General features: G+C 55.9%; 1 protein-coding gene across 1 annotated transcript in view; it reads right to left on the bottom strand.

Annotated features, from left to right (window-relative positions):
* The window catches only part of SCN5A (sodium voltage-gated channel alpha subunit 5), a 103,905-nt gene that overhangs the window by 60,593 nt on the left and 18,524 nt on the right, over window positions 1-24,788 (bottom strand). Inside the window, exons 3-11 of the mRNA XM_089919169.1 lie at window positions 24,543-24,673; window positions 17,433-17,513; window positions 15,962-16,090; window positions 8,865-8,956; window positions 5,357-5,587; window positions 3,908-3,971; window positions 2,453-2,594; window positions 1,746-1,943; window positions 561-740 (exon numbers count right to left, since the gene is read on the bottom strand). Coding sequence (XP_089775295.1) covers window positions 561-740; window positions 1,746-1,943; window positions 2,453-2,594; window positions 3,908-3,971; window positions 5,357-5,587; window positions 8,865-8,956; window positions 15,962-16,090; window positions 17,433-17,513; window positions 24,543-24,673 — 1,248 coding nt within the window. The remainder of the gene's footprint in view (window positions 1-560; window positions 741-1,745; window positions 1,944-2,452; window positions 2,595-3,907; window positions 3,972-5,356; window positions 5,588-8,864; window positions 8,957-15,961; window positions 16,091-17,432; window positions 17,514-24,542; window positions 24,674-24,788) is intronic.

Raw genomic sequence — 24,788 nt, 5'->3', positions numbered from 1 at the left:
TTTGGCCCCAGCTCAACTTGGAGCACTGAGGGCTTTTGTCGGCTACATAGGAGCTGGACGGGCTGAGCCGGGGGTGCTCAGAGGAGGGGTGCAGCGTTAGAGGCAATCCTGCATCTTCTGGGATCTCTGCTCACGTGAAACCTGTGCCTCTGGGGCTTTGAGATTGAAGCTTATCTGGGGGAGAAGGGGGCAGGAAGGCCCCTGCAAACAGGCCTGGCCCGAGCAGGGCCTGGGGCAATCAGTCATGTCCCTCACTTATTTGGGCACGTCCTTGAGCTCCTACCAATCCACACCATGGGGAGACCCTCAGTCCCAGCCCCAATGCTGGTGACTTAGCTGAGGTTGGGGATATCCTAACACCCAAACCTACCCTATCCCTCTGCCCAGGGCTCCTCCACTCTAAGAGTGGCCATGGGAAACTGGAGGGGCTGGGAGGGGGCTCAAGGAATATTCTCCTTGGGGAGCAACCGTGGGGGCTGTGACAGCACCAGGGGACTAGCACGATGGCCTTTTGATGCCGGATCCACCCTGAAAGGGCCAGAGCCACGGCCGGAGATTACCACTGCTTGGGGACCATCCTCCGAGTCGGACTTGGGGAACCTGTCATCCCCACACTCCTCCGACCCTGAAGACATTTGTTTTCTCTGCTTGCTCCTTCCCTCGTGGGAGATTACTGCGGCCAAAGGGGACATCTCCAAGGAGCTGCGGGACACGGTGTCCACACTCCTGATGGTAAGGGCCTGAAAAACGGTGGAAGAAGGGATGTCTTGGTCATTGAGACATGATGCAACCTCAGGCCAAGGTAGGCCAGGCAACTCTCAGCACCTCTGTTTTCCCCAACAGTTAAGTGGACCTGCCCATACCCCCCCCAAACGAGTACAACATCATGGATAGGTGAGCTCAGACGACCCAGGATGTTTTGAGAAAGATCCAGATCCAGGGATGAAGAGAGTAGTGGCTTAAGTGGGCAGTCTTGCAAGAGTGGAGTGTTGGGGCAGGTGGGAGAGGGGGTGTTGATGAGCCGAGGTAGTGACAGAACTAGAGGGCAGGTCGAGAAGGTTCAGCTGGTCAAAATGGCTGCTGCAGGATGTGGCATGGAGCAGTGAGAAGGAAGTGGATGTCCTTGGCCTAGCTTCTAAAAAGTTTGCTCTGCAGTTAGCCTCCGGCACCCACCACGTGTGGAACTGTGGGGACAGCCATGGCAGCATCACCAGTGCTCATTTGCTGAGCCTGTTCAGGCCTCCGACCTTGGATCTTCCTCACTACCCCATCAGAAGGCATCCGTTGACTAGGATAAACTATGTCTATGGACACATGGTTCTCTTCTACCCAGCATGCACTAGGCTCACGGCGACCACCTTTAGCCAGGAGCTACCGCCTTTACCCACCTGGCACCACCATCACCCAGAAGACACCACGGTCACAGGGAAGAGCATTCCTCAACAGGCACCATACTCACAGGACCCACCTTTACTCAGCAGGCACCACTTTTACCTAGCAGGCACCTCCCCATGAACAGGCTCTTGTCTTTACCCAGTAGGTAACAAATTTTTACCCAGCAGACACCACATTCACACGAAATACCTACACCCACCAGACACTTGCTTTACCCAGCAGGTGCCAGCTTTACCCAGCATGCATCACTTACAGCCACCAGCTTTTACCCAGCAGGCGCCACACTTATAGGCATCCACAATCGGGTGAAGGCTTGTTCTGGAGGCTCCTTGGCCACACTGCTCACCCACCTCATGCTCTTTCTTGAGCATCTCCATGGCTTCCTGGAATCGCTTTTCCTTCTCCTCTGTCTCAGCAATGGTGGCTTGGTTTTGCTCCTCGTAGGCCATGGCAACCACAGCCAGGATCAAGTTCACCAGGTAGAAGGAGCCCAGGAAGATGACAAGCATGAAGAAGATCATGTAGATCTTCCCTGCAGACCTCAGGGTCTGGGGGAGCAAGGGGGCGGAGGTCATCTTCACTGGGGCCCCTCCCGGGTCAAGGTCATAAATCCCAAGTTGCCCAGCCTGGCTGTGCCAGGGGTTCAAATGGCCACAGCCTGGAGAACGGGTAGAGCATGTCCCACCTATAGAGGGAAGTGTCCTAACCTACTGAAGAGAGTGACCTGCACACAGGGGGCAGTACCCCACCCATGGAAGGAGGCAGAACATTTCAGTTGACACAGGAAGTGTCACATAGGGTGGACCAGTTGGACCAGTGTTCCACTGACAGAGCATGGAGTATCCTATATAGAGGGCTGGGTACTTGGTCACCAGCTAAAGGAAAGTTTCTTTGCTTGCTGAGTCCCCATCCCTCAAACGTCCCTGTGCCTCCTCTCTTCTGACTAGTGGGGAAGCTGCTGGGGCGCTTGTGACTAGTCATTTGTGCAGCCTGGGCCCTGGTGCTAGACACTGAGCCCATTCCTGGAGCTCTCTGCTGGCCCCATGCACCCACGTACCTGCTGGTAGAGGCGCTCCCAGTAGTCCTGTGTCATCAGTCGGAAGAGTGCAAGAAAGGCCCAGGCAAAGGAGTCGAAGCTGGTGTAGCCGTGGTCAGGGTTCTCGCCTGCCTTCAGGCACCTATAGCCCTCGGGACATGTCCTACGGCCGGACACACGGACTTTATCCCATGCTGTGAGGGGCCCTCTGCCCCTGAGACGCTAGCTCCACAAACCTACTGCCACACTGCGGGGTCCTGCTGCCGTGACTTTTCATGCTGTGCCTCCCACCCGGGACACCGTCTTCCTCTTTTCTCTACCCATCTGTATGCTGCTAGGCCTAAATCCAGCTCCCTCTGCCCACGTGACACACCATCCCAGCTGCTGTCTGCATTGCCTCTCCCCTCCCAGAGGAAGTGCCAAGGGCCTGGCTCAGATTTCTTCCCTGCCTGCCTACCCCAGGGGAGCTGGGCACAGTGCAGACACACAGGGGGAGCATGAGGCTGAGGTGAACAGGATGGAGCCCAAGGCAAAGGTCAGGCGGCCATGGGGCTGTGGGATGATTCTAGGGTGGATGGGCTGGGGTCCGGCCATGTCTGGAGGGCACAGCCTCTCTCCCAAAGAGGGAGCGCTGGTCTGGAGTCACGAGTGGAGTGAGTGTGTGAGAGAGAGGATGGGGGCAAGGGAAACTTGGCAAGTAGGAGGATGCAGCCAAGGGGCCTCTGTGTCTTGCTAATGTCCTAAATTAAGACTTTTTCTTTAGAGATAGGAAGGGCTCTGCGGCCATTTGAACCCCTGGCACAGCCCTGCTCCCCCAGACCCTGAGGTCTGCAGGGAAGATCTACATATTCAGATATGCGGGACTACAGCCCCGAAGAGCACCTCCCTTAGGTGAGCCTGTGTGACCCTCCCCATAGCAACCTATGACACAGTCACACTGACCCAGGTGCCGGTGTGCACAGGGCCCTGGAAGCTGCACATGGCTACTGGGCATCTCTGGGTACCACACCCAGGCTGCAGGTCCAGGCCCTGCTTGCCCTGGAGGAGAGTCTAGGCTGCCAGGGGAGGCCATACTCACTTTTGACCTAATGGACAGATGAGGAGGGAGGAAGTGAAGACAGGAGGGGGTGGGTGCCGCCCTGGGGGGCTTTGGGAAGGGAATGGAGCCAGGGTTGGGCTACTGTGGGGCCCTGCAGGGTTTCCTGGGCTGCCCCCCAAGTCCAGTCCCATCTTCAAGGCTCTGTTTGCCTTCCCTGAAAAGCCAAACCCCCATCTCTGTCTTCACCCCTTCCCAGCTGCCTCCCTGTGGAGGTGGGAGGGCAGCTGCCACGGGCCTGGCAGGGAAGGGAGGCAGGGAAAGGTCTTGCTGTCCCTGGGGTCAAGGGCATAAACTGAAAGCATAGTCAGCTGATAAAGCACTGGAAGGAGACTCCCCCAGCTGGGTGAGGTGGCCCTGGGGGGGTGGGTGCTACGTACCCAGCGTCAGAGCTATTCCCACACAGTAACACATCAGAGGTGCCATTCTTGAGCAAGTAGTTTTCTGGAAGAGAAGCATCCAATGGTGAGAGGCACGTGTGGCCCAGACTCCTGGGGGTTCCAGACTGCACCCTGGGCTTTGGGGAGGTAGACACTGCTGGGGGTCTTCCATCCACTCCTCTGCCCTCTGCCTGACCTCTGCCCTCTGCCTGACCAGGTCTGAGGCAACTCTGGCTGATTCCCTGGGCTTCCTCTGGCTCCTCCTCCGACGTTCAGCTGCCAGTGTCCCCAGGTGCACTCAGGAAATCCCCACGGGGAGCTTCCGGACCCTGCCCCAATCACTCAGGGGGCCACCCGGGGTCAAGAGAGGCCCTGAACAAGAGGCAGGGGTTTGTTCAGACATGGCTGGGGCTGGACCAGATGAGACGTAGGACATCAGTCCTGTCGCCTCCACTCTGTGACCATCCATCAGTCCCCATCACTCCCCACTACCTGCCTTAGTCTTAGGTGTCAGTTCTCCAAGTGTGGTCCCCAGACCAGCAGCATCAAGCATCAACTGGGAACTGGTTAGAAAGGTAACTTCCCAGAGCTACTGACTCAGAATCTCGTGGGGTGGGGCCCAGCAGTCTGTGTTTTCCAGAGCCTTCCAGGTGACTTTGGTGTACACATACGTTTTAGAACAGCTGCTACGTGGCCACACTGAATCACAAGCAAATTTACTCATTGAGTTTCCATCTATTTCTTTTTTCTACGGTGGACTGCTGGTGTATGTTAGAGGCCTTAACTTCAGAATGGCCCTCGGGGTCCTTGTGGCCTGGAATCTGGCCTTGTACCAGCATCTACCTTTGGCCTAGACTGATGGCTCTAGTCAAGAGAGGTGCTGGTCATCAGCCCGGAGGATGGAAGTGTAAGCCATGGGGCAGTGAAACAACTCGAGGGGCTCACATGGCTTTGTACAATCACCGAGCTTGTCCTGGGGTGCATGGGTATGGACTTAACATCCTGACAAGGATCACTGAAGTCAAGTGAAAAAGCCCATGCCAAGCAAATGGGGCCTCTACTCTGAAGCCTCACAAACTACCCCAGCTCCGTCCCCCCACCCTTTCCCAAGCGAAACCCCTCTCCCTGCTGGCAGGCTGGTCTCCTCACCATTCCTGACCCTTCAAATGTTGTAGCTGCCGTTCTCCTATCTACCTCTCCATCCTTCCCATTCTTCAAGTGTTATCTCTCCATCTAGCCTGAGAACTCAGGAGGATAGGTGCTGAGTCTGCTCCTCTCCTGTCCTCTCTCCCAGAGCCCCAAAGGGCAGGGGCTGGGATCTCTGACACGCAGCTGGGTCTCTGGGGGAGCAGGTAGGGCTTGGATATCCTCAGAAGGAGGCCTGTGTGGGAGATGCTCGGCCCTGGTGGCCCCACAAAGCCCTGCCTGGGCCACGGAGCCAGTCAGCACCTGGGTTGTTGAGGTAGAGGTCCAGCGATTCCCAGACCAGGCCGTCGGCTTCCACGGAGCCGTTGGTGCCGCTGAGCACTGTGAAGTTGCGAACGCACTTGTGCCTCAGGTTGCCCATGAAGAGCTGCAGGCCGATGAGGGCAAAGACGCTGAGGCAGAAAACCGTGAGGACCATCACATCGGCCAGCTTCTTCACAGACTGGATCAGGGCCCCCACGATGGTCTTCAGGCCTGGGGGAGACGAGGAGGAGCTCGGAGTCACCCACGGCACCCGTGCTCCCCGCTCCAGTGGACAGGGGCCAGGCCTGAGGGGTGCCGGGCTGGGGGAGCCATCATGGGGGGGGGCAGGGGAAGGAGGCCTCTCCTGGGCTTTTCAGACCAAAACCTCCCTTTCCTCTGCTGCTGAGAGTCTGTCCTGATCCCCCTGGGGCAGGAGTCCAGTCTGGCTGTGTATTTTCAGAGGGGCCTAGTTCTCTTTGCTCTCCATAGCCAAATAAATGAAATAAGTATGGAAAATGCTGTTTCCTTGCAGGAGAAAACACTCAAAGCCTATCCCCCCCAGTTAGTCCCAAGTTATGCCAGGCCTGTCCCTTTAAATGTAGTTCCTGGAAAGGAGACAGAGGGCCAGGCCCCCTCCAGGGCAATGGACAGCCTTGGCCTTGATCCTGAGATGGGGAGAGACACAGCCATTCTCGGTAGGGGAATGTGGTGTGTGCACTGGGGAGGTTGACGGGGCGGTGCGGGGGGGTAGGTGGGTCTGGCTAAGGCCATGGTGGGTGATGTCCTAAGGGGCCTGCTCTGGCTCAGGGCCCACTTTCGGGAAAGGCACAGGGGTACCTGTTTTGTATTTTCCTCCTCTGCCCTGTCCCCCTGGGACCCACCCCCGTCCATCCCACCCCCCAAAGCTAAGAGGCCGTGATCTGTTAGTTGCACGGCCCAGCTCCCTGCAGAAGCCAGCGCCGCACAGAAAAGCACGTGTAGACGCCTTTGGTCTGACACTTGGCTGCGGTCCTACAGCAAGTTCACAAGTTCGAGCAGAGCATTGGGAGCGAGGGGGCTTCTCTGCCAGCGGCAGGGACTCACCTCCCATCCCTCCTCCCCACCCCTCCCCCCCATCAAAGCAGCCAGATCTCAGATTAAGCTCCATCCATCCATCATCCAGCCGGTTAATGTGTTAGGAGCACCTGTGCGGCTGTGTCCGCAGCTGCTGTGCCCATGACTCAGAGACAAGGAGGCAGCGATGGGCAAACGTGGGAGAGGGGAGAGGAAGTCCTTCCCACAGTGCCGCCAATGCTGCTGCCTGCCCAGGGCTGGGAGGCACTCAGCGTTCTCTGTGAAATCATCCTGGCAGATGTTGGCAACTGCCTGGGCACTGGGTGGACCTTGCAGGGGTCTGGGCCCAGAGTGGTGGAGGTGGTGATGGTGGTGGCGGTTCATGAGCCCTCTGTAGTCCAGAACTACGCTTCATCTCTAGCAGAGCTTCTAGGACCCTCGGTGGGCATCTGGTTCTCCTCACCACGCTTGGAGACCCACCCCTAGTGTGGGGCATGGTGGGGGCAAAGTGAGGGGCCGTGGGCAGCAGCTCACATACCCAAATTAAACTCTGCCTCCAAAGTATCTGTGGCCTGAATCACTCAGTCCAAGGCTCTGAAAAGCACCTCCTGGTCTGTGGAGATAGTGTCCTTGGGGACAATCAGTTGGTGACCCATTCCTTTAACCATTTCTCACATTGATGAGAGTCCACTTCTGGCAAGAATGATTCCAACCAAGTAAAGGGATTCTTTCTGAGAAGACCCAGGAAGAGATGGGTGCTGGGGGATCAAGTGGGAAATTCTCCCTCCACTGAAGTTCTAACAGGCTGGGCGAAGAGCCCTTGGAAACTAACCATTCCGATTCGTTCCCATTTTAAAGGAAAGGAGACTGAGGTCTGGAGAGGGTCACGGCTCTTAAGCCTCAGCTCAGGGAACGCCTCCTCAAGGGAGACGTCGGTAATGCTGTGACCACAGCGTTTTCCTAACGGCCGCTTTCCGCAGCTGCTGTGTGCTGCCTCACTGGGCTGCTGGCAGCTTTGAAGAGATCCAGTGGGACTCGGTTGGGGTTGGCTGGCTCCCTCCCTTAGCCCCGGACTGAGAAATATTTTCCTTTGTCAGCCTTATTTTTTTTTTAATAAAACAAACCGGAAGATGATTTTTCTTAATTGTTGTGGTCAGTGTGCTTACCTATCCTTGCCAGGTGTGTGCTGTGAAGTCCCCTAGAGGACAGACCCTGGCCGATGATGCCTGTCACAACACTGGGGGGGGCTCCATGGGGATGGGAACAGAGTGCCCCACTCGCTACGGGCTCTTAGCAGAGGCCTGGGCCACGTGCGGGGAGTGTGCGGGCAAGTGGCTCCTGTGCTCACCCCATGGTGGGTTCAGAGCCAGAAGGAGTATTGAGGCTCAGTGTGAAATCAGCATAAGTGGGGGCTCCTCTTATTCGATAATTAGCCCCACCGGGGGAGTCTGAACTCCTTCTGGGAGCTCACAGCAGGGCCCCTGCCTCCCTGGGGGCAGCAATAGCAAATGCAGGCCAAGGGCCCAGGACGCCCGGGCTTTCCAAGTCAGGAGTGGATACAACCATCTGGCTCCCCAGCTCTGACATCTCTCCAGATCGGTGACATGCAACCTGTTTCCAGCTGCCTTCTTAAAAGAAATGCCTTCTCCAGCTCTGAGTGGGGATGCACTCAGAAAAGTTTCTGGAAGGGGCCTCTAGGCTCTGAAATCATTATAGTCTTTGAGAGCTTTCCTAGATGGATGGGGTAGACTGGCTTTCTAGAGAGGCCGTCTGGGCCTCAGAAGGTTTCCCGGGACAATTGCCAACATGCGTCAAGGAGAATTTCTTCCCGAGGCTACCATGCACGGTTTGCTAAACCTCTACCGCACATGCAGCAAGGGCTGTTAGACGCCAAGGCCCGGTGACACCTGTCCACAGAGTACTCTCCGTTTCACAGAATGGGTTGCGGTGTCGGCTGTGTGTGTATCACCAAAGGGGGCTCAAGGCAGGGAACGGGCACTCAGCCATGAAAGGCCATGCCTGAGCTGTCCTTTTTTACTCTGGGTGTGGTTTCCCTCACAAACAGTACTTTTAGTTTCCTTATCGGAGCATGATGCTTCAGGCTGAAGCAACTCACATACAAGCTTTCAGCTATTCCAATAGTTGAGTTCAGTTTGGGAAATAAATCACTACCTTGGGAAGAATTTGGGTTCAATCCAGGACCTGCCATGGAGTGCTCTGTGCCCCCGGGGGTCTATGGTGGTGGGCTTTGCTGGGGTGGACAGTCCGAAGCCCATTCTGAGGCATGGAGGGGACAGCCGTGTCCACTGAAGACAGCCCCCATACCCAAGCTCTGGGAAAGGTATTCTGGGGACAGGCGCATTTGAAGGGGCCTTCCCGAGGGTCGCCTTGGCTCCCAGGTAGCTGGAAAGGCCCAAGCGTGTCCCTCCAGCCTTGGCGTTAACCTGATTTTCACCTGAAATGACTGATATAGTTTTCAGGGCCCGGAGGACTCGGAAGGTACGTAAAGCTGAGACATTGCCCAGGTCCACAAATTCAGTGGTGTATCTGTAACAAGGGAAATTCACACACAAGACAGTGACAACACGCCAGTAGGACACACAGTCAGAGGAGGGGGGTGGGGGAGACGGAGAGAGAGTCACTTGTAGCTGAGATCTGGGAGGCAAACCTGGGCATCTTACCTGGGATAACTGAAATAGTTTTTAGAGCTCTCAGGACTCTGAAAGTTCGAAGAGCCGACAAATTGCCTAGTTTTATATTTTCTGATACATACCTGTAGAATCAAATCACAGTTATTGGGAATTACAAAGCGGCACCTCAGCCCGCCCTCCCCGACCAGCCCTCTCCCTTCTCCCCCTCCCACGGGGAGGGCTGTGCATGACCCGGGGCCTCCCCTAGGTTTCCTTCTTGATCTCATCCCTCCTGCCACGGGGAACCTCAGTGAGGGTGCCTTAAGGATGTCCACAGAGCAAGCTCCCAGGCGGCTCTCTCGGTGATGGTCCTGTGAATAACCAGCGCCACGAGGCAACGACTCTGCCACGTTCTCCATGCCACTTGCAGACTATGACACGAAGCCACATGGGGGAGCGTCTGAGACTGGGGACACAGCAAAGAGGGAAACTCCATTTTCCAGGAGGCTCAGGCCAGGTGATATAGGAAGCAAGCGGGTTTCTGGTCCTGGTTTTGCTCTATGTCTTCTGCAGTGTCACCAGCTCGTGCCGGGCAGCTCTGATCCGTGGGACCCTGAAGTCTAGCTGAGACCGCTGTGGAGCCAAGGCTGGGTGTCTGAGGGCATCCCACTCCCTCCTTCCAATCACAATTCTCTGTGCAAGGCGTGGCTCAGGAGTCCCTGAAGTCAGGAGGTGGAGGTGACTTGAGTACTCAAAGAGAGAAGAGTTCCCAAAATGATGCTTTGGAAGATGAGATGGGAGGTTGCCCAAATACTTAGCTCTTAACTACTCACGGGCAACGGCCAACACAAGAAAAGAAAAAAGCAGGCTGAGGGGTCCTAGGGATGTGCCAGCCCCTCTCCCATGAGTCCACCCCAGTCTTGGTGTCTCCTCACGATGGCCCTGGGTGTCCACAGGAGTAGTGACCTCGGGAGGCAAGCAGCCCTCCTCGGTGTGTGTCCTGCTTGGGCCCGAGTGGTGCTCAGCAGGGTTGAGTGGCCGTGGGGCTCCCACCTGCAACTTGGACAATCGTCCATCCATAGCTTCCACAATCACAGGAGGAAGGAGTCGGTCTCTGGCTGGCAGGGACCCGCCCAAGCAGAGCGTGAAGACACGCGTGGATGGGTCACATGACCAGGATGTCTGAGAGATGGATGGATAGTGTGTGACCAGGGCTGTTGGGACAGTGGCAAGTGATTTGTGATATTTAACCAAAGGTTTCATATCCAGGGTGTCTGAGATTTAACCAAAGGTGTCTGATGTTTGACAAAGAACAGCAGACTCAGGATGTCTGATGTTTAACCAACTGTGTCCGACCCGGTGTCTGAGTGACGTCAGTCCAGGGACACTGGGTGAGTGTTGACGGTGGGCTGACAGTGCTGACAGACTCACTCTGCCTATCACGGTGGACCTCCAGGCCCTTCCACTCGGCTCAGTCTCTGAATCTGCCTTCAAGCTCTGGGGTCTGCAGGGAGGGACTTGGCAGGCTGTGACAAGGGACTCAACGTCCTCGGGTCAGCCGGGTCCAGCTCTGACTCTGGGCTGACACCAGCTTCCTCTCCATCCACTCATGGGGCGATTCCGTCTTTACGGGGCCCCGTGGACGAGGCCTGCTCCCTCCTTACTCTCCACAGCCTTCAGCGCTGGGAAGTCAGCAGGCTCATTCTCACCAGAGCTTTCCTTCTGTCTACACCAGATCCTTTCCATGGTGTGGTCTCCACTCCTTCTGCTGGGCTCACTGCAGCTTGCAAATCTTTCTTGGGCGCGACAGTCAGATGCAGCCCTGTGTTCCGGGGGGGCGTAGAAGTCACCTCCCTTGTTCTGGCCCATATACATCTACTGATTTAGTCGAAGCTCCCTCTCAACTTTTGATGGCTATTCTACTTTCTGTGAGGGCTCTGACCCTCAGACCTCTGTCCCACACTCTCCTCTCAGGCTCGGACTCTCTGTCCAGACATGGTGTGGCCATGGGACTGCCAGGCTGAACCTGGACCACTGCCGATGTCGCTGTTACATGGAAGCCACAGTTTCAGCCTGTGGATGGCTCTGGATCCATTTTCTGCTGCTACTCCAATGGGTGTGGCCTGGGACAAAGTTTTCTTGTTCAGGACACTGGCTTCAAGGCTGTCTCTTCTGGTTACAGGGAATGGGCAGAGCACTGTGCCAAATGGAGAGGGAACCAACCGTCCCTGCTTCAGCCTCTTGTCCCTTCCAGACCCTGCCTGTCCCCTCGTGTCTCCAGTGAAGCCCTGCCCATCTCCTGCTTGGATTTAGCCTGTCTTCGCCTGTCCCAGTGTAGACCCTGCCTTCCCCACCCCCTCAGGGCCCCCAGCGCTGACAGTGCTTGCCCTTTGCTCAATACCTGCTGGGCATAGGAAAGCTGAGACCCCAGGGTATGTGCTTCCGGCAGCCTTCAAGGCCAGCTGTGTGGCTGAGAACAGGGTGGGGCCAGTGGTTGAGTGTGGGTGAAGTCAGGTCACACGTGGGAGAGCGATACTGAGGAGGAAGAAGACTTGACGGCGGGGCACAGAGCAGGGTGAGGACAAGGTGTGTCTGTGACCGTGTCTGTGACACGGGGGCTGCTGCCTCTTTTACTTGACCCAGAACCTAGTGCCTGGCTACTTCCCGTTTGGGGGCCCTAGACCCCCACCAAAGCCTCTCTTGGGGCCCCGGAGAATGGCAAGGCAGGAGAGACCCTGTATTTAGCAAAGGGCCAGCTTCAGCAGTGGCCCAGGTCAGGGTGGAGCTCTGCTCCTGCCAAGCTGGCAAAACGCTCCTCCAAGTCCTTCTACTCTTTCTGCTGTGGCCAAGCGGCTGGGCAGGGGCAGACAGCTGCGGGGGTGGATCGTGGGCCCTGACACAGAAAAAGCAGCCGGTGGTGGGTGAGAGTTCTACCCCATCACACCAGCCCCAGCGCAGGAGGGGGCCTTTTGGAGGCTGAGGAACCATGAGGAAGGCAGACACCCTGGCCTTCTTCCTGCTCTGCCCCTATCTTGCTGTGCAGCCCTCCCATTCCATGCAGACGGCCCCTCCTGGGCTGCCAGGCAGAGGTACAGACAGCACAGCACGTTAGCTACTGCGGTGATTGCCACCCTCTCCTCTCTGCCCTCCCTCCCTTCCCCTCCATGTTTGGTTGCCATAACAACCCCAGAAGGTGGGAGGCTGCGCTAACTAGCAGGTAATGCCCAGCTCAAAGGGGGCGACAGGAAGAGCTCTGGCTGCGGGATTGCAAGTGGAGCCTGGCAGGCTTCCTGGCACCCCCTCCAACCCTCCACAATTCTAAAGTGGGTGGGGTTGGGGATCAGGTGGAGGCCTAGCCAGAAACATCAGAATAGGGGTGCCTCTCAAGGTTACGAGTTAGGAGACTTGGTTTGAGCCCCAGCATTGCTGCTGATTCATTCTACAATTTTAGGCAAGTGGTAGGCTCTCTTTGAGCCTCAGTTTCTCCATCTGTAAAACGGAAGGTGGGATGGGGAGTTTCATTGAATAGAACTTTGTTGCCACTTAAGGCTCCTCTGATGATTCTAAGAGCCCCTCATTATTGAATCATTTTGGCTATAGCAGAACACTTTTCACAGCATTACCACGGCAGTAATTCATTGTTTTCATAAGGCAGGAGCACTGTCCATCAAAGTGCCAGGCCAGTCCAGCCCAGAGCACAAACCTGGCGTGCCAATGGGCCCAGGCAGCCCCAGGGGAAGTCAGTGGTCCATTTCTGTGAGACACTCGGAAACTTGGAAATAGTCTCGTGGCCTCTGAGGCCCCGTTCTGCTTTTTCTCCCCTGGTTCTGGTCCAAAGTGAAGGCAGGAGGGCTTGGTGAGGAAGGGACTCCTGCTCTGCGATTCCCAGTGGAGGGAGAGGTTTTCTGCGGGATTCCACGGGGATTGAGCGGCATGAGACAGGACAGGAGGACTGGCTAAGGGCTGGATGGGGAGGACTCAGAGCATCTCCCAGAGTCGTGGGCTGATGACAAGCCAAAGCCTGGCTCCTGCCATCAGACAAGGGACCCGGGTTCTGGGAGCGTTGCTGCCATGACACAGTGCTGCTGAGGCTCCGGGATGGGAAGGTAGAAAAGGCTCAGGCAGATGCTCTATCCTCTTGAAGCCCCTTCCTGTGACTTCGGGCCCTCAGGGGCCCATGGATCACTGCCCACCCCACCCCCACCCCACCCCCGCCGTAGGGCACCTTGGAGCCTGGGCCCGCCTTAGCCATCCTACTCCATTCCCATGAGTGCAAGCCCCTGGCTCTGACAGAGAATGCTCCCCCCCGTCCTCACCCATCAGACCTGCCTCCCAACTCTGTTCTCAGATGATGATCCTGCTTCTTGCCACTGAGAAAACAAGCAATCAGAAGAGAAATTCCTTCTCTCACTATCGTCTCTATCAATCTACCTCCACTGCCACTTGAAATTCTGCCTTCCCTGCTCTTACGGCCAACACTCCACCCAGTCCCTGGATTCCTACCCCTCGGGCCAGCTCAAGGGCTTTGCTCCTGCAACTGCCCCCTTTCCTCCATCACCAACTTCCCCTCTCTCGTGGATTGTTCCCATCAACTTGCAACGATGCCTCCCTTCTTTAAAGGTCCTCCCTTCACCCATCCTCCCCTCTGGCCACCACCCTACTTTGGGTCCTATTTTAGAGCAAACCCCACAAAGCAGATGGGTACATTTGCCTCCCCCCCGCCCCGCCCTCTTCCCACCCTCCCTCAAGCCTTCTCTCATCAGCCACGTGTCCCCCACTCCCCTGGAAGCCATCTCGTCAAGGTCAAAATCGTCAACCATTTTTATGTTGTTGACTTCAACGGTCCATCTTGGTTCTCACCTTCCTCAGCCTCCTTGTGGTTTCTTTCAAATCGAGTCACACTCCCCCGCTGGTTTTCAGGATACTGCTCTCTCCTGGTTTTCCTCAGCCCTCCCTGGAGGTTCCCTCCAGTTTCTTCGCTCCATCCTCCTTTTTCGGGACTTCAGGATGTTAGAGCGTCCCAGGGTACAGTCCCCAGGCGGCTTCCCTTCCCTGGCGACACTCCCAGATGATCTCATCCGGTCTCCTGGCTTTAAATACCATCTGTATCCCGACAGCTTCTAAATTTATACCTCTGAGTGGACCTCTTTCCTGAACTCCAGGTTGGAAGATCCAGTTGCCGACTCGATATCTTACCCTGGATGCTTTCATACCTAATACATTCCAGATCGGATGTTTGATTCTTCTCCTCCCTCTGTTTTCCAGGCCAACGAATGGTCGCACCAGCCACCCAGCTGCTCAAGCCAATAGCCACCCTGAGGTCTCCTGTCAGGCCTACCTTCAAATATACTTAGAATCTGACCATGTCTCTCACCTTCTCCACTGGGACCCTGGTCCCAGACACAATCCTCTCTCTCCTGGCTACGAAAATAGCCTCTGAGCTGCTCCATCACTTCCGCCCTTATCCCTCCACAGAGTCCTGTCCACAGAGCAGCCAGGGTGATCTTCCTAGAATGTAAATCAGAGCACGTCCCTCCCTGCTTTTAACCCCCACAGGCTCCCATCACACTTGGCTTTTATCATGGCCTGTAAGGCTGTACAATCTGTCCCCCATACTACTCTTTCCCTTGTTCACTTAGCTCTGCCCAGGCCTAAATCTACACTGGCTTCATGGCAAGCGGTAGCCTCTCTCTGAGCCTCAGTTTCCCCACCTGTAAAGCGGCAGGCTGGAGTCAGCTCACAAGCAGTGTGCCTAGAAACAGGGGTTCTGATGCATGTTCTGACCAGCGGGCAGAGAGCACCCCATCAGCAGGGTCGTTTCCCTCTTCTCCTCTCTCCACTGCATGGATGAGCTCAGAGCCGCTCACATCCAAGGGTAAATAAAGACTTTGTCATGAACAGGTGGGTTCAGTGAATCTGAGAATCCTAGAAAGTGGCAGTTGAACTGAACCTCTGACACCACCCAGCTCAACACCGACCTTTCACCAGTGGGGAAACTGAGGCTCTATAAGGGTAGGGAGTATAACCCTCATCAGCTCTGCTCTTGCCAAGGTACGGCACCCAGCCCTGCACACACTGGGTTTTCCACACACATCAGGCTTTCATAAAGGGTTTGACGGCTGAGCCCCTGACCATGACTCCTGCATGGGAGGCCTGCCCTAATCGTTCATCCCCACCAGAAACCAGCATCCGTTGCCTGAGACATCCAGAGTGGCATGCCTCAACCCAACCCCTAAGCAAGGGTCCCTTCCCTGGCAAGGAAGTGGGGCCTCGGCTGGCATGGCAGCAGGCCTGGGGTCACATTTGCTTACTGTGTCCCTGGCATCAGTTTTCTCATCTGTAAAATGGGAGTAAGGAACCCCCATCCAGGTGACCTCTCTGGCTGGTGTGAGGACCCACTGGATCATGTCAGTGACCAGGCGTCTCACAATGTGCCAGACATTGACTCTCTGAGTGGAGACTGCAGCCATGCTGGCGCACCTGGCATAAGCTCCTGGGGATGCCCAGCCACTTCTCCAGCTCCTTTGCTCTCTTTCCTGCAGTTTAAATCACCTTGGAATCCAGGTCACTGTTCATAGTGGTCCAGAGATTTCAGGTTGTTTTCCCTTGACAGAAACATTGGTTTCCCTTGACAGAAACAGCAGAGGATACTAAACCAGAATCTTAATGAAGTTCCTTGAGCAAAGGGCTGCCACGGAGCCACAGATGAGCCAGGGGGCCTAACCAGCATGGCCGCGTGAGCTACTCTGAACCCGTCTCTCCCCACCAGGGTGAGCCGAGGGCCTCCACGCCATCTTCCTCCTGCAGAGCTGATGTTGCCTCTGCAGGGAGGCAGAGAGGGCTGGGCAGCCTGGGGCCAGGAGTGGCACCCACGCCTGTCAGTGTGGCCGCACCCCGCACAGCACAGGGGTGAGGTACTTACGCCATGACGATCACACTGAAGTCCAGCCAGTTCCACGGGTCCCGAAGGAAGGTGAACGCATGCAGGCAGAAGCCTCGAGCCAGAATTTTGACCAGACACTCAAAGGTGTAGATGGCAGTGAAGGTGTACCTGGGGAGGAGAGACCGGTGGGCTTTCTCAGGGAGGGTGAAGCCCGCAGGCCAGGTTGGCAGGAGCCCTATGCAGCTTCCCTCTCGAGGGCTCTCAGACCAGGCTCCCTGCAAAGCCCCCATGGCAGAGCTGGAGTTGGGGGCCGGAGCTTCGTTCCAAACACCTGGTCAACTTATGCATCTTCCCGTTTACTCAGCGTTGTGCATGCCCATGTGAACCCTCCATCTTCTGTCTCTCGGTTGTCTTGATGTAAGAAGACCCTCCACGTATCTCCTCACCCCAGCCCTGGGGGTCCAGGTACACAGGCATACGGTGGCCACTGTGGGACAGTTAGGACACTCAGAGTCCTGGCCCCTCACTCTTGTTTGTGGATCCCCAGTGATGGGAGGATTCTCATCCTCAACCATCTACAGGTAGGTGGGTACAGCTGTCTACCTTGGGCTCGGAAAGGGGGTTGATGTTCTAACACTTGAGGCTGGGAGGTTGCTGTTCTCTGTGTCCGGGGTCAGCTGAGCAATCCCAAATGTTCGGATGCTGGGACTGCGGCCCACGGGGCCACAGCCATGCTTGTCTCCAGGTCTTAGCAGCTGGATGCAGACCCCAGCACCGGCCGTGCTGCTGGGTCCTGTGTGAACAAGGAGCACCACCAGGCAAGCCACTTAGGTAAGAGAGGCTGTCCCCAACATTTCGTTGGTCCCCTAAAAACAGAGCCTGTTGGGTTCCACTTAGAACCTATGGGTCAGGAACGTTCATGTGGGAAGAAAGAACCAGGCACAGTTTTCTAAAACTGTGCAAATGGTTATAGGAAGCAGGACTTAGGGACAAGAGGCAGCAGTGTGGTGTTGAGGTCGGAATAGTCCTGGGCCTTTTCCCGGCCGCCACGCCCCCTAGCTGCAAGGTCTGGGGTGGTTACTTCTCCAGTTCTGTCTCTCATCTGTCAAATGGGCATAGTGTCTGTACCTGCCCTATGGGGTTGTCATGAGGGTTACATGATGCTTATTGCTCCAGGATAGTGGCTGGCATGCACTAAGTGCTCAATCAATTATTAGTAGTATTGTCTCAGAGCCTTCTCCAATACCATCAGTCCTCTTTAGGGTGGGTCAGGGGGAAACCCTCACTTTGCCAACCTGGAGAGCTTCCTCTCCTGAGGACATAACTCAAAGCATGAATTTGGCAGGACTGGAAGCAGCGAAAGAGGGAAGGGCTAGGGCAAGGAGCACCGCCCCCCCCCACCAGGTGGGTGAGTGCCTGGGCCTCTGCTGGGGTAACTTTGAGGCCAAGAGTCTGGAACGGAAAAGGCAGGGCGGGAGGGGCTGGCTGGAGAGGCCCTGAAGATACTCACTCGACATACTTGGTCCAGGGTGGAGGGTCGCGCTGGGCCATGAACACGCAGTTGGTCAGGATGGTACACATGATGAGCATGCTGAAGAGCATGGCGCAGGGTCAAGGAAAGCTGCCTGCAGGGGGCCGGACGGGCTGCCACCGCCAGGGGGTCCCGCCCCAGGTGTCGGCACCGCCAGGCCAGGGCTGCCAGATCAACGAGACAGGGGCTCCCAGGAGACACACCGGGGCTCTGCCCAGTCCTTGCCAACCCCTCCCCACTGAGGCTGGACACCTGCCCTGTTCCACAGCCCCCAACAGGGACCAGACACCTGAATGCAAACAGCAGAGTCCCTTGTAGGGCCCATCCTGGAGAGAAGGGAGGAGGGGCCAGCCCCCAGACCTCAGAGGTTTTTACCCATGGCCTAGTGGGAGCCCTGTCCTTGGCCACATTAGAGGGAGATGGGTGTTTATAAACAGCTTCTCAGGGGCCACTGTTTCAGGGAGAGGAAAGCCACGGTGGCAGGGCCCCGAGTTCCCTCCTCCACTTCTATGGGAGCAGCCCAGGCTGACCTTTGAACTAGGACTTCTGCCAAAACGTTCATGCCTTGTCCGGACACAGTGACCCGGGGGGAGGCAGGGGACCACATCTCTGGCTGCTTCCTCCTTTGCACATGCTCTTCACTCGTGGCCTCTTCTCCGCCTAGTACACTGCTTCCCTCCTTCAACGAGTGCCTCCTCCGAGCAACCTGCCCTGACTTCTTGCTTGCTGCACCCCCACGGCACCAGGCATCCCTCTTTCAGCATGTCTGGCTCCCTGAATGGCAGTGCCCATCTGTCCCCACCAGAAGGGGAGCTCTTCAAATGCTGGGATTGCGTCTCGGGCATCCTCTGGGCCCTTAGCCTCACGCTGAACTGCTCCAGGCCTTGTCTGATCCCTGAGTCTTTTTTTTTTTTTTTTAATATATTTATTTATTTTTGGCTGTGTTGGGTCTTTGTTGCTGCATGTGGGCTTTCTCTATTTCCAGCGAGCGGGGGCTACTCTTCGTTGCAGTGCGCGAGCTTCTCATTGCGGTGGCTTTTCTTGTGCAGCACAGGCTCTAGGTGCACGGGCTTCGGTAGTTGTGGCTCATGGGCTCAGGAGTTGTGGCTCGTGGGCTCTAGAGTGCAGGCTCAGTAGTTGTGGCACACGGGCTTAGCTGCTCCGCCGCATATGGGATCTTCCCAGACCAGGGCTCAAACCCGTGTCCCCTGCATTGGCAGGCGGATTCTTAACCACTGTGCCACCATGATCCCTGACTCTTTGACTCCAAGTCCCAGACACTGCTTCAGGCTGAACAAAGCTCTGACTGACCGCCATGGCCTCCCTTACCTCTACTGGACCTGCAGAGGAACAAGGGCCAGACCCTGGGCCTCTTGTGGGTAGGGGCACCCCCGAGAGGCCCAGCCCAGAACGGGGACACTCTGCTACCCCACAAATCCTCTCCCCAGCCCAAGAGAGGGAACTGGGCCTCCCTTCCCTGCAGCTGCCCCCAGGCTCACCACCTTGTCCCGGCCTCAGCCCTGCGGGCAGCAGCTGCCAGCCAGGCGATTCCCACCGGAAGCCCGGGAGCCGCAGTAATTAAGCTCCGGGGGCCTGCCTCTTCCCTCCCCATCACAGTTCCACCCTTTCCCATGGCTTGGCCCAGCCTCGGGCCCGATGGGGAGCCCAATGCAGTCAGACTGGAGATGGGGCTGAGCTGGGGTACTGACTTTGGTGGGGGGCTGGCCCAGCTGGAGAGAGAGGTGGGATATCACAAGGAATCTAGGTGAATGCCCTCCACACCTCCAGCACTCCTTCTAGGGAATCCAGGGTATCAGGCAATGGCATGTCAGACCTGGCCCCCAGTATATAACGAATTCTCCAATTTCTCATCTGAGATGAGAGGGGTCAGGTTCTGGGACACCCACCCCAGGGTTTGGATACTCAAACCAGAGTTGCTCAGCTCAGCGCCCAGGGCCTCAGGGAACCTTGATTCCTCCCCAGCCAGAGGGTGTCTCTCCAGACACTGAGGTCCCTCCCTCAGCTTGGTATCTGTGCATCCCTCTGCCTGGGGGAGGGTGTCCATGGCCAGGCCTAGTTCCTCTCCAGCTTTCAAGGGTAGGATCAGATACCCAACTCGGCAGCCCTTCTCCCCTACACACGTGCGCGTGTGCGCACACACATTCCCGTTCCTCACACCCCGGCTCCCCGCCAAGGCGTTCCTCACTGGGCAGGCAGTTAACAAGCCCCTCAACCAGACTTTATTCATCCCCACAGATCCATTGCTAAACCAACTGAGGATCAGATGATTCCTGAAATATGAAAGTAATGATGCTAAGAGCAAGACTCCACCAGCTGCTGTTGACTTTGGAAATGGAAGAGGGCCAGAGCCGAGGATTTCCCGTAGCCCCCAGAAAACAGAAAAACCTAGAAAACAGACTCTCCCCTAGAGCCTCCAGAAATGATTGCAGCCCTGCCGATACCTTGCTTTTAGCCCAGTGAGAACTTTTTTGGGCTTCTGACCCCCAGAACTATAAGGTGGTAAGTCTGTGTTGTTTCAAGTGGCAAAGTTTGTGGTAGTTTGTTACGGCAGTCACAGAGAACGACTGTGGGTACAAACCACAGGGTGAAGGGCTCTGTAAAGTGTGAGCAGACGGCCACCCAGGAAGAGGAACAGAATTATTTGTCATTTTTAAGAACAAACCTCATGAGAGCACATGTGCGTGGCTCTGTGCGGGAGATAGGGAGGCCTCTTAGCCATTGAACTGCTCCAAGATAGGGTATTATGAGAAACCAGACCCGCCTCTGGCTGGGCTGGGCAGGAAGGCTTCCTGGAGGAGGCATTTAGACAGGCACTGAAGGTTGGTTAGGGTTCCTCCAGCCGTCAGTCCTGGTGAGGCTCAGAACTGGGGAGACCCCTGTCTGGGGAGCCAAGCCTCTCCCAAGCCCTCTCTCAGTGCACACACCACTCATAGCTCTCATTTGAGTGGAGAAAAGGTCACTTGGCAGACAGCAGCAGTGCGGACAGGCCGCCTTGGACCAGAGGACTTGGCAGGACGCAGACAGAGGTGAATCAAGGTCTAGCATCAAGACTTAGGGAAGAACCAGAGTAGACAGCCCTGCTGAGCCCTGCTAGCCAGGGCCTGGGTCACACGGTGGGAAAAGACAAGTGCTCCCTGAATGAATTTTGGCTTTTGCAGACACAGCAATGGAGGGTGAGGTGCACAGACTCTGGTCTCTGCCACTTGACTGCTCAAAACCCTGCCTGGCTCTCCTATCCTTGAGGACAGCCCTTCCATTATTCTCAGTCTTTCCTGTGTATGTGATCTTTTCCTACCTAGACTGAGCCTTTAGTCCATGTGACTCCGCCCAAGCATCCCTAGGTCCCCCATGGAGCCACGCACACAGCCAATACCAGAGAGATAAGTCAAGTGTACTCCTGGCCAGGGCACACCTGTTTGCACTGCCTGGTGGTTTCAGGCCTATGATTGAGCTGGTTTCACGTGTGGGCAGAGGCAAAGGCCAGCTCTCGGGGCTGAGTTCAGCTGAACATCTTCAATCCTGCCATGTCATTGTCCCCAAACACCCACTCCCAGCCTCATAATTAAAATGCCAGCAAGGAAGGCCAGCCTGGGTTGTGGGGAAAGTCTGAAACTGGGGCTGCCTGTCTTCAGATCCTAAGGAATCAAAAAACTCCCAAAGAGAAGGGAATTAATGGTCAGGGTATTTTCATATATTTGTGCTATTAAATTAACACACACACACACACACACACACACACACACACACACACAAACATGTGGTTTGATTGCCCATTTGAATCTTCCAGGGGAATGTGGGAGGATTTTGTGAACAGATCCTATGCACCCAGGAAGGCAAGCAAAATGCTGCTTGCCATGAATGTGCGGCCTCTCTGAATGTGACTGCAGTGGAATTTGGTGTTCTGTTGGTTTCTTTTATTTAATCCTGGCAGGAACACATTCTGCAGGATTATAACAAAAATACTTCAGAAAAAAAAATTCTACATGCCCATATTTACTTTTTAGGCAACTTCCCAGGGACACGCTGCAAGCGTGGAGCCCAGAGCAAAGCTGAACTGAGGTATCGCACGATCACCAGCATGTCACTGGGAACGCCTGGACTGTCGCAAGTGAGCAGGATTTCTTTCTGGAGAGCAGGGACTGCATGCCTGCCCCCTCGTAAGTTAGTCTTTGCCCCTACTGCCCTGTCCAAAGGGCCTGGCACAGAACTTTGCACACTGGGGACTGAGATGTTTGAATGGCTATAGAAATGTAAGCCAACAATCAGCTTCGGTTTTGCAACATGAAGAAATTCTAGAGGCCTATGGCACAATGTGCCTATAGTTAATATGACTACACTGGACACGTAAAAATGGTTAGGACGGTCAATTTTATGTTACATGTTTTCTACCACAATAAAAAAAATGTAAATGGAGAGAAAGCTCCTAATTCAAAACCTGGAATCTGTGGGCATTAGAAATGCACGGTGACTGCCAGTGGGCATGCGGTTTCTTCTGGGGGTGATAAAAATGTTTTGGAATTAGAAAGTGGTGATGATTGCACAACCTTATGAATATACTGAAGTCCACTGAATGGTACACTTTAAATGGTAAATTTTATGGTGTGCGAACTGTATCTTGATTAAAAAAAAGAGAAATGCATGAAGAGCTTATAGATTTCTAGGCCTCACACTGGTGATTCTGGTCTGGAAGGCGCTAGGAATCTGCATTTCTAACAAACTTCCCAGGTGCCACTGGCAGACCGACATTTGGAAACGACTGCCTTAGAGCAGTGTGTGCAGAAATCATGGAGACCTTCCTAAAATGCGGGTTCTGGGCCCAAGTCCAGCAATTCCTTTAAGATCCTTGTGATACTGCTGCTGCTGGTTGTTGTACCACACTTTGATGGCAAGACTCAAGGACACAGAGGGGCTGTTCCCAAACCCCACAATCCAGGCCCCTCTTCTCCCTCAGTGCCCCCCAAGCCCGCTAAGGGGCGCTATTGGAGGCCAGCAGTGCGCTCCCATCCCCAGCCAGTGGAGCGTCAAGGCAGCTGCTCAGAGCCCAGCACAGGGCCTTCCAGATGCTGAGCCACTTCCCTGGGGCAGCTGCCCTGGGAGACAAGGTCCATCTCAGTGATCTCAGGGCCCGTCCTGCCGGGCGGAACCAGCCCCTCACAGCCTCAGTGCCACCGCTCGGTGGACCCTCTGGCCAGGCTGGGGACTGCATTGCCCCTACCACCTCCCTGGCCTCAGCTGCCCCATGGCCCAGCTTTGCAGGAGCCCTGGGGCTGCAGCTGCATCCCTAGGGGCTGCAGTGGCTGCCAAACTTTTGGGAAGTTGCCTAAAAAGTTGGTTAGATACCTGGAGGAGAAGCCCCAGGTGGGAGCCGGAGCATGCTTTCAGGGACGCCACGCCCTTGGAGTGAGGCCGGAGACAGGCTCAGAGCAAGAAGAAGGCTGGCCTTTCCTCCTGCTGCACTGCTCTCACCAGGCTATGCCCACGTGTCGGCAGAAATGACAACTCCTCATGTGGTTGTCTAATCACGCTGAGGGGACTGTAAAATTCCCAAGGGGGCAAGGACAGTGTCTTATTCAGCTTGACACCCCCAGGGTGCCGGGCAAAGTGCCTGGCTCCTACAGGGAGCTTAGGAACAGTTGCAGAATGGCTCAAAATTAAATCCAGGACCACCCTTGCCTAATAAAGTAGGATGCAGCTGTGAATGGTAGGCTGCCCCTGAATATAGTCTCTCCCCACAGTGTCTGCCCACCCTACTGATGCCACAGCCATGGCCTGCATGGGCTGGGAGCAGGGGGTGGTCCCTGGACATACATGTGTCTCAGCATCTCCATGAGAAAGGCAGGAGCCAGTTGGAGGGGGCTGGAGAGCGTCTGCAAGCAGAAAACAAACGGGTCCCTGGGGCCCTCTGACTGGTCCCTGGGTTTGGGATCCGGCACCGGGGCACAGGTGGGCAGACAGTGGAGCCAGGAAGGAGCATCCCTCATCCCTGCCTGGACAGGAAATGTCCCCCGAGCAGTCAGCATCTGTCTCTGTTACTCAGTCCCCCACTGAGCAGCTGTTTTCCTGAAGCCTCCTGCCCTGACCAGAGGTTAATGGGTGAGACCTTCGCCTTCGCCTCAGAAGAGGTCCATCCGGAGGGGGGAACTGAGGGGGGACCTTGGGGAGCTCTCGGGCCAAGCCACCAACCTAACAGCTAATCACACCACTGAGCCCAGCATCATTGATTCAATTAACAGGCAAGTCAGCTGCAGCTAAAGTAAAGCTGCCCAGGCCCTCACAGTGAAACACAGATGCCTCTGACTCCACAGCCAGACACCTGCCCCCCTGCCCCGAGAGGCTCCATGTATAGGGCACCTTTTCTGAAGTCCAGAGAACAGCCGTTTCCCTGTCCCATGCTCAGCCCGAATGGGGTCCTCCTAGGGCCCAAAGACCAGTACCCGACCCTTACCGTACTGCAGCCGTCCCATAGCTCTCCTCCGCAGCCTGAAGATTTTTTAGGTTGTGGTTTATGTAACTTAACACTAACCAGAGTTCTTTGAGATACTCGGAAACTGCAAACATTTTGTCAACACCTAATCAAAAAGCAAGCGATGCCTCCCTTGAAAGAGGCCCACATGTGAATAAACCAGAGGCCTCTTTACTGGGAAGCGTTTTTTCCTTGGCTGAGCCCCGGTGACCTGCTTGAGGTCCCAGCCGGTAGGCGGGGAGGTGCAGGCCCAGGGGTGCAGTGGGAGGGGACATGTGGAGCCAAGACCAGAACCAGGGGACACTGATCGGCCTCATTTCTTCTGGGATCCTCAGTAGCTGAGCTTCTAGGACATTTCTCTCCTGAAGGATCAGAGCCGAATCTCCCAAACTTTCATGTGTCCACGATCCCCTGGGATCTCGTTAAAATGCAGACGCAGATTTGGGGTGGGGTCCGAGAGACTGATGTCCAACCGCTCCCAGGTGACAACTGTGTGCTCGTCTGAGGACTGACCGGGAATCAGCACCACCCTCAGCCCTAAATGCCCCATCCACCACCCGCCCCCCTCTCCCGCCCTGTTTGGGGCCCACACAGCGGGGACGGACTGCCAAGGATATGAATGAACGAGGATCTTCACGGCCGCTCTCCGGATGGGGTGGAAGGGGCTGAGGACATACAAGGCGTTGGTGGCACTGAACCGGAAGATGGTCTTGCCTTTGTTCAGGACGATGAAGGTCTGTGGACGGAGAGCTGCTTTAGGTCGGGTGGCAGCCCTTAGGCCCTTATGGAGGAGAGAGGCTTTTGGGGGGCAGCTGTTGGCTCAGAGCCCTAGAACTCTGGAGAAAGGGTAG

Source organism: Delphinapterus leucas, chromosome 10 (genome assembly GCF_059928025.1).
Source record: "Delphinapterus leucas isolate spDelLeu-1000000601 "Yukka" chromosome 10, BTC_Dleu_Yukka2, whole genome shotgun sequence".
NCBI lineage: Eukaryota > Metazoa > Chordata > Mammalia > Artiodactyla > Monodontidae > Delphinapterus > Delphinapterus leucas.
Note: the sequence above shows the minus strand (reverse complement) of the source record. Positions and strands in the feature narration are given on the sequence as shown.